At 38.1% G+C, this 12838-nt stretch overlaps 1 protein-coding gene across 1 annotated transcript in view; it reads right to left on the reverse strand.

Moving 5' to 3' along the window:
* Positions 1-245: 245 nt before the first annotated feature.
* The window catches only part of sema4c (sema domain, immunoglobulin domain (Ig), transmembrane domain (TM) and short cytoplasmic domain, (semaphorin) 4C), a 60507-nt gene continuing 47914 nt past the window's right edge, over positions 246-12838 (reverse strand). Inside the window, exons 9-17 of the mRNA XM_084113976.1 lie at positions 11967-12142; positions 11512-11656; positions 9772-9985; positions 8117-8232; positions 7777-7934; positions 7410-7501; positions 4395-6347; positions 3385-3777; positions 246-897 (exon numbers count right to left, since the gene is read on the reverse strand). Of these exons, the coding sequence (XP_083970102.1) occupies positions 5446-6347; positions 7410-7501; positions 7777-7934; positions 8117-8232; positions 9772-9985; positions 11512-11656; positions 11967-12142 (1803 nt within the window). The 3' untranslated portion in view covers positions 246-897; positions 3385-3777; positions 4395-5445. The remainder of the gene's footprint in view (positions 898-3384; positions 3778-4394; positions 6348-7409; positions 7502-7776; positions 7935-8116; positions 8233-9771; positions 9986-11511; positions 11657-11966; positions 12143-12838) is intronic.

Raw genomic sequence — 12838 nt, forward strand, 5'->3', positions numbered from 1 at the left:
GTTCCCGGAAGAAAACTCAAGACTACAAATGAGGCGTTTCAGGGAGTTCAGAAACAGTGCTTACTGATATAGAGAATAACTCCCTTTGGAGTGACTTTGTGCTTTGTAACTTTCTAGATATTTTTCATACTCAAACAGCAACATAACACAGTACAGAAAGTTGAAAATGTAAAAAAGAATAATAGGTCCTCTTTTAAGTCAATTAAACACAGTTACTCATATAAGCATACACGACCTACTCACTGTGAACTGATCTCTACTTTTATTTTCTGAAGATATATACATATATAAAAAATAAGGGCATATGTACAATGATAATAAATATCAACTTTTTGTACAAGCAAAATAAGTTACTTAACATAATTACCTAAAAAAAAAAAAAAATAACAGCAACATTTTTTAAGATATCTTGAAATGCAAGAAAAGAGAAATTTTGTAATACAAAAACTCACAAAGAAACAGCAGATTTAAAGCCATGGGAGATGAACTGAATCAACTGAGATGACCGCCTTTTTTCTTTTTTTTCTTTTTTTATCAAGCAGGGAATACTGGTCAGTACAAAAAAGCCATGCATGATGCAAACAAGCATATGCAACACTTCTGGTCGCTCAGTGAAATTATGTCAGACTAAAGTCTGACTTTAAGTCATTAGACAGGTTTATCAAAGCAATTAGTGAAGTTTCACAATTTCAAGAGAGCCCTGAGAAGGCCTGGCAGAAAGTATTCGCTCCTTTGTTAATCTGACATTTCTCAGCGTACTTTTTAGTACAAAGATCTTTTCTAACAAGTGTAGACTAGAAAAGAGCAAATGACAGAATGGAAAGCCACTTGCAAAATCGTAAAGCTCTCATGCCACAAAGAATAGCATTCCACCAAAACAAGAGTAGTAGTAACTTACTTAAAGGCAGGGTAGGTAGGAATGGTCTAAAAAACTTCTTTTTCAAATTTGTTTAAACTTTATGTTCATATCAATACATAATTAAAATGTAAGTACTCTGAAAAAGAAAGTATAAAAATCGAGTGTCTGTAGACCTCTCAGGACTGTTTTAAAGACAGTTCATTATTTCCATTCACTCCACCCCCTCCCTTCTGGGCTCCTTCCAAAGCCACGCCCCCAAAACACATGAACGCGCGACTCCAACCGCTGAGCTGAAGACGCATTATTTACCTGAGACAAGCAGAGAGGAAGGAGCACAGTGCATGTAGTGACATCATGTCAGAATCACATGTAATAAAAAAATCTAACGCTAATTGCTTATGAATATAAACAAATAAGATGTATTTTAGTACTCACTATCAAGCTAGCATATTGATATTGGTAAATTTAAAATATATATTTTTTGATTCGCTAACGAGCTAGTTATATAAGCTAAAAACAGGTTGCATTGATACACTTTTTTACATTACCATCAGTTATATTGTGATGAAGATGAATTTCGTGTAAGATTCATAACATATATGGTGTTCTGCATGTAGGGGTGGGAGATATTGACAAAAATGAATATCTCGATATTTTTTTCCAATATCTAGATATAGATATTCAGGCGATATTTTTGCCATCCTTCAAAGAAATGTGAGCAAACTGGCAAAGAAGGTCCAGTTGGTCTTTTGACTTGCTGCATTTGACCTATATTATTCTAGGCTATAGAAAAAACAATAAAGGAGCTAACTAAACAGAATCTGTGGCACCCCCTACTTTTTCCACTTACAAAAAAAAAAAAAAAAAAAAAACTTAACTAGGCACTTCTTGCAACAGTGATTATTAAATCAAACAACAATATTGTTGATGATCAATTCAAAGTAAAAAAAAATTAACATTTTCAAAACGGTATAAATCCATTCATTTTTCCCCCAAAACGCTATAAATCCATCTTTTTTTTTTTTTTTTTCTAAATTTATGGTTTGTCTTTTTAAAAAAGTTTTTGTCTTTTATTTTTCGTGTTTGCATTTATGAGGAAAAAACAATATTACTTGACAGTTCTCCATTATGGACGCGAGCGCTCTGAAAGCTGCACTGAGACTTTCAAACTTTAACAGAGACCTCAAAACAGAAAGCACAAAGCCTTTCTTTAAAACGAATTTCGTTTTGTATTAATTGTATCTTAATTTTAATATATTTTTTTTTCATTAATTCATTAATATTTTCATTCCTGCATTAAATACATAAAGTAAATATAGGCTATCAATCACAACATAAGGTGCTTGAACTGGAGATTATATCATCGTGAACCGAACCGTAGCCTCGCCTCACAGGCCTAAAAAATGTGGAATATATTTACAGAAATCTGGTTCTAAACAAAACCATCCAAAACAAAATAAAACTATGTAGCCTAAATGTGCATTTCTCCGGTGCATGCGTTCACTAGCCTACTGCGAAGATCGCGAGTCAAATATCGTCAACTTCATCTTTGCAGCCGACACAGAAATTAATAAACAATTAAAATGTCTTATTGCAATATTTTACACATTCATAATCATTACTTTTGCTGGTTCTTTGAGGCAGCTTTTTAGGTTTATGGCGTTTTGGAAAAGAGCTCTTCACGTACAAACACCGTTTCACCAAGGCACAGCAGCCCTTCAGCACATAAGAACAAAAAGAGAAAAAGCACGGACTTACTAATTACGAAACTTTGATGTGGTTGAACAGCTGAAACAGTCACAAATTCCTCTGCAACTCAAACATTCGAAGGAAGAGAACAGCATTACAGTTTTCAGCGCGTCCTCCTTTGATTGCTGTGTTGTGACTGGAAAAGTGCATGCAGGAGCACATGCGCAAAATGTAGGTTTGTAAAATGTCCTTTTGTAAAATAAAAATAATTTTAGGGCGAAGCAGAGGAGGTCGTGCAAGAGGCCGTGGCGTGCAACTAGGGTCCGAGGAAGTAGAGGCTGAGGACGGGGTGGTCGCTGGAAAGCTACGCTGATATTGACACGCGTTTTATTTCTTTGTTTATCCAAAGACTTTTTGTTCATTACCTTTTCTTGTACTGTCTTCTTTTTTTTGCCTTGTTTGCCTTCACTAACTGCATGCCGGTAATGTGAATTTTGATTGCTCTTTCTCTTCCATTGTTTTGCTATTCCTAGGTTCAGTGCCTCTCGAATTCCTCAAATCAAACGTGCGCGCGGCCGCGCGCAAGTGGGCAGATCCCGTGGCAAAAGGGTTGTTGCCATGGTTGCGAGAGAGAGTGACAGTCGCCTAAGCCAATCCTTTGATTCGTCCCGAATCGAAATAATGAGCTGTGTTTAATACAGATTAAACGGTCTAGAGTCACTTGATTTTTATACTCTTTTTTTCAGAGTACTTACATTTTAATTATGTATTGATATATATAGAAAGTTTTAACAAATTTGGATCTTTTTTTTTTTTTATAGTCCTACCTACCCTGCCTTTAAGATTTCAGACAATACTTGAGTTCTGTGCAATGGACCAATTCCAGAACATAAAGCAGACAATTAAAAAAAAAGAAAAACTGCAGTCTGCTTTGGCTTCACCCAAGGTGAAGAGGCACAGGTACGAAAAGTTTTTTCATATTTTTTCTAAAACATATGAGACTATTGTTTTATTGTTGAAACTTATATAATATATTTTGCAGAACATCATGCAACAAAGTATGGACCAGTGATGAGCATCATAGTGCCTCTCCACCCACAGGGTCACGAATAATCAAAATCTCCTTCATTTGTCTTCACAATCAAAGTCAATGGAATGAAATGTCCTCTGCTTTCAGTTTTCACCCTGTTTTTGTATTTAGTCGCTGTTTAAGAGTAGCAAAGCCCACACTGAAAGAGATAAGAAAGATATAGTCAGTTAGTAAAATATGGTCTTTAACATAATTTGTGTGGTCTTTTATAGAATTCTTCAATACATGAAAATTCATTTAAAACATTTATATAAATTATTATAAATGATTATTACACACAGGATATATTTTTATTTTCATAATCTTTTCGCCTGTCTCATATATATAAACCTTCCAAGAATCTTATATACACTACAGTTCAAAAGTTTGGGGTAAGTTTTATTTTAATTTTTATGAATACTTAACAAAGTGAGTATTTTTATGAATATTCTTCTACAAAAATATTAAGCAGCACAACCGTTTTCAAAATTTGATAATAATAAGAAATATTTATTGAGCGTCAAATCAGCATATTAGAATGATTTCTAATAAAAGCTATTGTATTAATATTTCATAAAATGACAATTTCCACTGTATGTTTTGATCAAACAAATGCAGCCTTGGTGAGCATAAGAGACTTCTTTCAAAAACATGAAAAAGTCTTAGACTCCAAACTTTTGAATGGTAATGAATAGGTCTCAAATCTTCTTTTAATTTTTAAAAAAGTGAGCAGCCCAAATAAAATTTGGGATAAAGTATGATTTGCTGTAGTCTTACCTGTGTTTTGATCAGCCGTAGCCTCTACTACTCATCCTGGACTTTATCAAGGATCCCTTTCATGTAGAACAATCCGGCTTCAGAACATGGGCGGAGTCTTCTATACCATTCCAGAAGTAAAGTTTCATTCCATCATCATGTAGGCAAACACTGGGGTTGTACTTAATTTGGCAGTTCAAGCCAAATATATACAATAATGCACTTGTTGTCACATCCAACACAGTCTTAGTACACATTCTGTTCACACTTTCCTCATGCTACTACCACTGGTAATCCTTTCACATTTCAGATGAAACTATTAATCGTAAAAAAAAGAAAGAAAAGAAGAAAACCTTCTTTAACAGTTGCAATAAACAGACATGGAAAAAAACCTCACAATATATTAGTGCTGCAAGTCTCAGTACACATTCTCAGAAAAAGACAAAATTTAAAAAAAGTTCTTGAGCTGTAGAGAAAGAAAGGCAAAGCATTTGTTCATGATTCAAGTCCTGCTTCGGTTTAACAGCTCACTCAGTTTTTTTCCCTAAACAATTTCTCCTCTGCTTTCCTCTTGAGAGAAGAGCGTGATTGTCATCTTGCGATTTAAGTTTATGCATGTCCTTTTTGCCTCCTCTCTCATGTGTTCTACCCATAAAAAGGGTGCAAAAAACATGGGGGCAAGCAACCTCTGGACGTCAAAAATAAGCTCTGTATCCTCCATCTTGCCAAATGATTAGGTTGCCAGACATCTGCCCAACGCAGATCAGACTGACGGCTACATTTGGCTGGTCGGGTTCCTCTCAGAGATGTACCTGTGTTCGCCTGTTAGCCAAGATCAACACGAGGCCCTGTCGGTCTGGTCCATTAAATATAGACATTTACAAAAAGCTTTGCGAGATATGTTCAGTCTCGGTTGGGTGTTAGTACGTATGAGAACCAGAATAATCCAAGGGAATGTCGGTGGCCTTATGGCACGGGAGATTGACAGAGAAGAAATAGGTTGCGAGTAAGATGAAGAGAGTTCCCCAAGCAGGAGGGAGGTAGGTGAGGTTTTCTGTGGTTCCTGTGAGGTCTACACAGAAGACTCCTCGGGATTGGCATCGGGAAGCACGCTCCTCTGCTGCAGAGTTCTCCGGAGCTCCTCTTTGAATGGACTGGTGTAGTCGTTCTCTCGGCTGCCCAGTCCGAGTCCGCTTCCCATGCCCATTCCCGATCCCGTGCTCGCTCGCTCCTCTCCGGCCGTGCTCAGATTCAGGCGGATGTATCCATTGGTGCCTGAGTTTCGGATGTTGGTGAGGCTCAACCTGCTCGGCGAGTGAATGGGCTGACCAGGTATAGCACTCGGAGATGCCGTGCTGCCGGTGGAGCACATTGCATGCCCGGGGACAATTTTAAGGGAGCCGTCCGAGTAGTAGTAATTAGCTCCCGTTTCCCAGAAGCGATCCTCGTCGTTCGCCATCTTGCTCGGCACGAACGATGGCCGGCTGGGAGGCTCTTTGGGTAAAGTAATGGGGTACACTAAAGTGCTCTCCAGCGGCTTCATTTCCGCCCCTTTTCCCAGTGCCAACTTCAGTCTTCTACGAAGGTACAGAGACGCGATTAGCAGCAACAGACATGCGGCACCCAATGTGATCACCAGCACCCAGAATAAACCCATGCTGCCGTCAGGAGCGCGGGCCTCCATGAAGACGGGCGCGCTGGCTACCACTGCGACCTGGTATCTCTCCATCTGGAACTTCACGCCTTGCTCCTCCGAGTAGCAGATGTAGCGGCCCACTTGAAGGGAACCGGCTTGGGGGATAACGAGGGAGCGGAGGGCTCGGTCGAATCGCGGCCCAATGGCCTCACCTTCCACAAGGGCCAGCTCACGTTCGTTGAGCTCCCAGAAGGGCTGGGCCAAGTTGGAAACCAGATTGCAGGGCAATACCAGATCCGACCCAACGACCACGGTCACATTTCTCAACCTAGAATTATCTGGGGAAAAAAAAATTGGATTTATTTCACTTTTAAAATAAGAAAATAATTGAAATAACATTAGTTAAAACAGTGTTCATTTTTTACATAGCTTTTTGTTTTAGTCTGTTCTCATGTAGGTAAATTCCCTCACATTATTGAATGTGAATGGATTATTTGAAACAAATCATATTCTGTCTAGATTTCTCTTCTTTGGAAAACATGGTTAGTACATTGTTAATATTTTACATTATTATTTCTCTCTTGTTATATTTAATTCATTTTATTCAAAGTAATTTTCTAATTTAATTTCACTGACCAGATATACACTGCTTTAAAGGGTTAGTTCACCCAAAAATGAAAATTCTCTCATCATTTACTCACACTCTTGTCATTCCAAACCCGTAAGACTTCTATTCATCTTCAGAACACCAATGAAGATCTTTTTGATGAAATCTGAGAGCCTTCTGTCCCTCCATTGACAGCTACGGAACTGAAACTTTGATGTTTCCAAAGTTCATAAAGAGATTGTAAAATTAATCCATATGAATTTAAAATTTTCTGAAAAGAGTCATTTGCTTTATATGATGAAAAGATTGAATTTAGGCTTTTATTCACATTTAAACATTGATCAGCGAACATAAACAGAAGCTCAGTTGCAGAAGCTCAAACGTGCTGCGTAACACAAGAATGAACCTGATTGGTTCTCGCATGTCAAGCGAACATGCTTGAGCTTCCGTTTACCACAACTGATGTGTGAGTTGATGAATGTTTATATGTGAATAAATACCTATATTCAATCATATAAAGTGATTGTGTCTCTTCAGAAAATTTTGGACTAAACCGCTCAATTCATATGGATTAGTCTTATGATCTCTTAATGCACTTTTTGAAGCATCTCAGATTTCATCAAAAAGATCTTCATTTGTGTTCCAAAGATGAACGAACGTCTTACGGGTTTGGAACGACATGAGGGTGAGTTTTTATTTTTGGGTGAACTTTTCCTTTAAATGTGTTCGTGTCCCCTAATGGAAACCGCTCACTGCAGGGGGGCCTGTAGGGGGCAGCGTAAATCTGACGTACCAGGGCTGGGGATGGAGACAGGCTTATCAAACTTGGCTTTTCCTCGGTTGAACCTCTCCAGCATGAGGTCCTGCGAGAGTGTGGATGTGGAGCTGTGGGGGGGAGAACAAATATTGATGATGTGTCAGAAGGCTGTTAGACACACTGCTATGGGGATTCAGCTTAAAAGTATAAAAAGGGACCCGTGGAGGAGAACAGAGGGGGTGGAAAGGGAAAGCCTTTGCAAAATGATGAGGAGCGAGCGGCGGAGGAGAGCAAGAGTAGAATCAGAGAGAAAATAAAGAGGAGAGCGCAAAAGACAGAAAAGGAGCAGATGGAGGATGGTGCAAGGATGCAAGCAGTAGAACCAAAAGATTGATGAATTTACCCGCGGTGGAGGTCGATGCGGACACAAGCGCGTCCCTCGCTGTCCCAGGCACAGTACGGGTCTCTGGACAGCAGGCAGTCTGGCTGTGAATGGTACCGGCTGCAGTTTGCCAAGGGCAGCTGAAGAACCTCAGAGCGTGAGCCAATGTACAAATACTTCTGTAGAGAAAGAATGGGAGGATTTGGAATTAAATGAAGGAAAACAATAGCAAATAAATTATTTACAGTGATCGGTGCATTCTGTTCTCCTACTCTGTTTGAACAAAACCCATTAATGCTAGTCAGGCTGGAGAGCTGACATCAAAGAGATTGGCTCAGCAAGAAAACAGATCAGAAATTACTTTGCTGTGCGAGATGGTGAGGCTGTCCACCGGTTGCTGCCGATCAAACAGCTGGATCTCTTCTATCACATGGGCCTCTGAACCCAAAATCACGACACGCTGGAGCCATCCATCCGCTGAACGACAAACAAAGAGGCCGGGAGGAAAGATGGTGGGGATAGATTATATTCAGAGGGGGAGAAATAATGTGATGGGGACAGAGTGGGGGAAAGGAGAGAAAGGAGAGACAAATAGTCCATTAATGTATCATCAACACGTGGCATATTTTTCCGTCATTGGATTTTAGGAACAAGGTTACGCAGATTACCGGGAGGAAAATTGAATACACCCCAGCTGGTGCCGTGACCTATCATAACTCTGAGTGTGTACTTTATCCCCGTCCTCTCACACAGTGCTTGTCACAGATAATGTGCCACTGACCTCTCACTCAGTCTGGTAGAAAAAGGGAACGTGCGGAAAAGGGATAACGGAGGAGAGTTGAAGAGCTACAGGGTGTGCTTTACAAATCCACCCTGGCACTTTTGCTCATGTCAGAGTATCACTGAGTGTTCACTCTTAATCCTTAATCCAAGATTCTCTCTGCCACACACACACACATGCACACGCACACTTTTATTTTATTGTAAAATATATTTTATAATAATATTCATGTAGTTTCACAATTAAAATCATGTCCTGTGGTATGACAAATACATTTTTTTTAAAATATGAAAATATATTTAAAACTTATAATATGTCATAAAATCATTTATGCTTTCACTACTAATTTTAAAAAGTCCTGCGGTATGACAAATACATTTTTTTTAAAATATGAAAATATATTTAAAACTTATAATATGTCATAAAATCATTTATGCTTTCACTACTAATTTTAAAAAGTCCTGCGGTATGACAAATGCATTTTTAAAAATGTATATAAAAATGTATATTTTATTATAAAACAATTTTTAAAAATAATATTCATGTCAGTTTTCAATGAATATTATGCCATAAAAATCTTTTTTGTGCACTAGTCATTTTAAATAGCCCTGTGGTATGACAAATACTTTTATTGCATTAAAAAAAATATGTTAAAATAATACTCATGTAGTCTCTAAATTAATATGATGTCATAAACCCCTTTTTGCCTTCACAAGATGCTTAATATGATGCTTAATATAATGCTTCTATGCTTAAACTGAATAAAAGAAAATGGCAAAATTGTTGGAAATGTCACCACAGGATGTCACTTTTCTGAAAATATTTAACGTCAACTTAACTAGGTTTGTCTAGATGTATTTGTCTTTTGTGAGGGATTGGTGAAATACTGAACTCATTGGATACCAATGATGGTTGAGCCTTGAGCCTTGTGAGAGTGTTTATATGAGAGTGCCAAGGCCAAATACATCTTTTCAATTTATGTTTCAAGGACTGACCTTCCTGCATGACAGGAATTAATTGGCAGAGGTGACATTTCCACTTAGATACAACATTATGGCTAATAAAATGGTTTCTTTGGCTGCTCTATTTATATTTACACGCAAAAGGACAAAGGAACAAGAAGGACAATGCAGGGGACTGTCAAAAAACCCTCTTGACAAAGAAACACTGCTCTTATTATCTGTGTAACATTCCGTACAATGATCCATGTATGCGTTTGACCCTCTATAACACACCTGTGCCTATGAAGAGCATGTTGTAGGATCTCTGGTCCAGTGAGCTCACTCTGTCCACAGCTATTCGGGTGAAGTTGATCCCTTTAGTAAGCAGCAGGGGGCGAGCTTCTGCCCTGAGCTCCATTAGCGGATGCTTCTTAGCAAAGTTTAGCGTAGCGTCAGGCAGCTGAAGAGAACTGTTGTAGCCGCTTTCCCTGTCAAAGTTTGTGATGCACTGTAGAAAGAAACGAAAGTCTTTTTACTTGATTAGGCTTTATAGCACATGTCATAAAATGTGTATTTTTTAAACAACATCATACAAATTTAAAATACAATCAGTATAGTATTCTCAGTTTGTTTAGCGCTTTGACATTTACAAAACTTTAGACTGGCTCCCTGTCAGTTCATGAGTTGGGTTACATACGAAATCGCGTACTTCCCTGCTATAGTAGGCGAAAAACAGTACGTGACAAAAGAAGTATGTCCGAATTCATCAATTGACCTACTACTTCTATCAAAATTCTGAAGTGTGCAAACACTGGACACTTTACTATCCCATAAGGCCACGGGAGAGGATCTGTGAACGGCAATGAAGTGGCGCAACTGACTCTGGTAGGTCACATGATAATGACAGCATGGCGAATGTACTGCGTCCAGATTACATTCATACTACACACAGTCATACAATATAGAAGTAATTCCTTGCAAAGTAATTACTTATTATATTACTTATTCAAAATAAGTACCTACTCAAGAGAGTATGCGATTTCGTACACAGCTCTGGACTTTGAATCAAACTAGCCACACCCCCCACAGGAACTTGAATTGGAATAACAGGAAAAAGAATGAGCTGTAAATTTAAAGAATTATGGGAAATGAAGTATTCTTCTACCCCGGTTCACAAAAGTTAATTAATAAATGTGATGAGATATATAAATTAAAAAAATTACAACAATATCATTTTCTCTCTTTCAGTTTCATTTCATTTTAAATCTGCTACCTCTTTGCAACCTTAATTTAAATTCAGGTATGTAATTTTATTTTAATGTACACTACAATTAAAAAGTTTAAGGTCGGTAAGATTTTTTCATGTTTTTGAAAGATGTCTCTTATGCTCACCATGGGTGCATTTATTTGATCAAGAATACAGTAAAAACAGTAATATTTAATATACAAGCTGAATTTTCAGCATCATTGTCTTCAGTGTCACATGGTGCTTCAGAAATCATTCTAATATTTTGATTTCCTGCTCAAGAAACATTTCTTATTAATATCAATGTTCAAAACTGTTCATTTTTGTGAGGACCGTGATAAAATTTTTTTTCAGGATCTTTGATGAACAAAGTTTTTTTTATAACAACATAACTTTTGATCAATTTAATGCGTCCTCATTGAATAAAAGTATTAATTTCTTTAAGCATTTGAACGGTCCTGTAAAAGGTATTTTTCAAGTTACTTCTGAATGGCCCACAGTCAACATCACTGTATACTTTTGCACTTCTTCCTCACAAAATATTTACATTACTTGAAATTACATAATAAAAGTTTTCCAATAAAATGTTTTCTGCAAACTTTTTCTGACATAATCTGACTCAAAATCTTTGTTAAGATGTTTATAAAATGTTATAATCCAACAGGAATATTATTAAGTTCATATTTTGGGATGAAATATCACTGTATGTACAAAAGTGGTGTGCTATTTTTATCCGAGTGCTTAGTCACGGCCTCTCGGCCTCTCATCTCAACGGCTGCTCAGCTCACCGCTCCAGGTCGAGGACTGGGTACATTGCCGGTGTATCGGACCCATCGCTGAGACGACTCCCTGTACTCTTTATACGGCCCGTCGAACACATTTTTCACCTCTCCGATCTGGTACTGACACACAGCAGACACATCCACATCCCCCCTGAGAGAGAACAAAGGATAAAGTAAGAGAAGGAAAGAGAGAGAGAGAGAGAGAGAAAAAAAGTAGTCAGTCAGTCTGAACTAAATGACTGCGCTACATTGGCTGGTTTATTACAGTAATAGTATTACTGTCATCATAATGACAGTGCAGCATTTTCTACACTTGAGGATCACGGCTGGGTGTTTGGCACGGTGACACTTTCATATAAGCAGAGGACAGAGTGACTTTCACAACTACGCCAGGAAGAGGAAGAGAGAGAGAAATATTTATGAGTATGACACGGACTGGAATGGCAGGAGGGTTCGCTCACCACTGCGCATGGAAGATGCCATAGAAACTAGTGCTCCTCCAGTCCGCCCCAGGCAGGGTGAAGACAGCCCGCAGGTTATTAAAGGTGATGTGGCGCTCAGGGAAAGAGCACATCAGCCGGGCCTTCTGGAAGGTGGTCCACTTCTTCTGCAGGGTCCGTGTGCCACCCAGGTCTCCCTGAAAAGAGAAAGCAAGTAGCCACTTAACACACGTTTTTGTTCAAAACTATTTTCTTTATACAGGTACAATTGCCCTAGAGCAGCCCTGCTGAAAAATACAGCATTGCTGCTCACCAGAACGCTTGAGAACAGCATGACTATGCTAGTCCACCAGCTAGACCAGCATAAACCAGCTTTAACCAGCATACACCAGCCTGGACCAACATGGAATTCTTGCTGGTTTATGCTGGATTTTTCAGCAGGGAGGGGTTCCTAAACTTTTTTTTCAGCAGAACCCCTTAGACGTTTAAAAAGTAAGTATATTATTTCAATTACTTTTATTATACACACACACACACACACATATATATATATATATATATATATATATATATGCTTGTAGATTGCCTGCGCCCTCAGTATATATACATACAGTATAGTACAGTATAGCCAATACAGTTTATATATACCAACAGAACATTGGCTAAATGCTGTAAACTTCTGTACACATAATTGATAAAAATTATGCAAATGTGAATGGAAATGAAGTGAACCTCGTGCACATTACGTTCCCAACAAAAAAAAGTAAAACCATAAAAAAGAGATAAAAAACTGAAATAGATTATATAGATTATACATTTTTTTTATCTGCCAAGGAAATACATTTTCCCGTTTTTATTTTAGCTTGATGTACAACACTAACTAAAACTGAAAT

Source organism: Abramis brama (assembly GCF_963993115.1).
Source record: "Abramis brama genome assembly, chromosome: 5".
NCBI lineage: Eukaryota > Metazoa > Chordata > Actinopteri > Cypriniformes > Leuciscidae > Abramis > Abramis brama.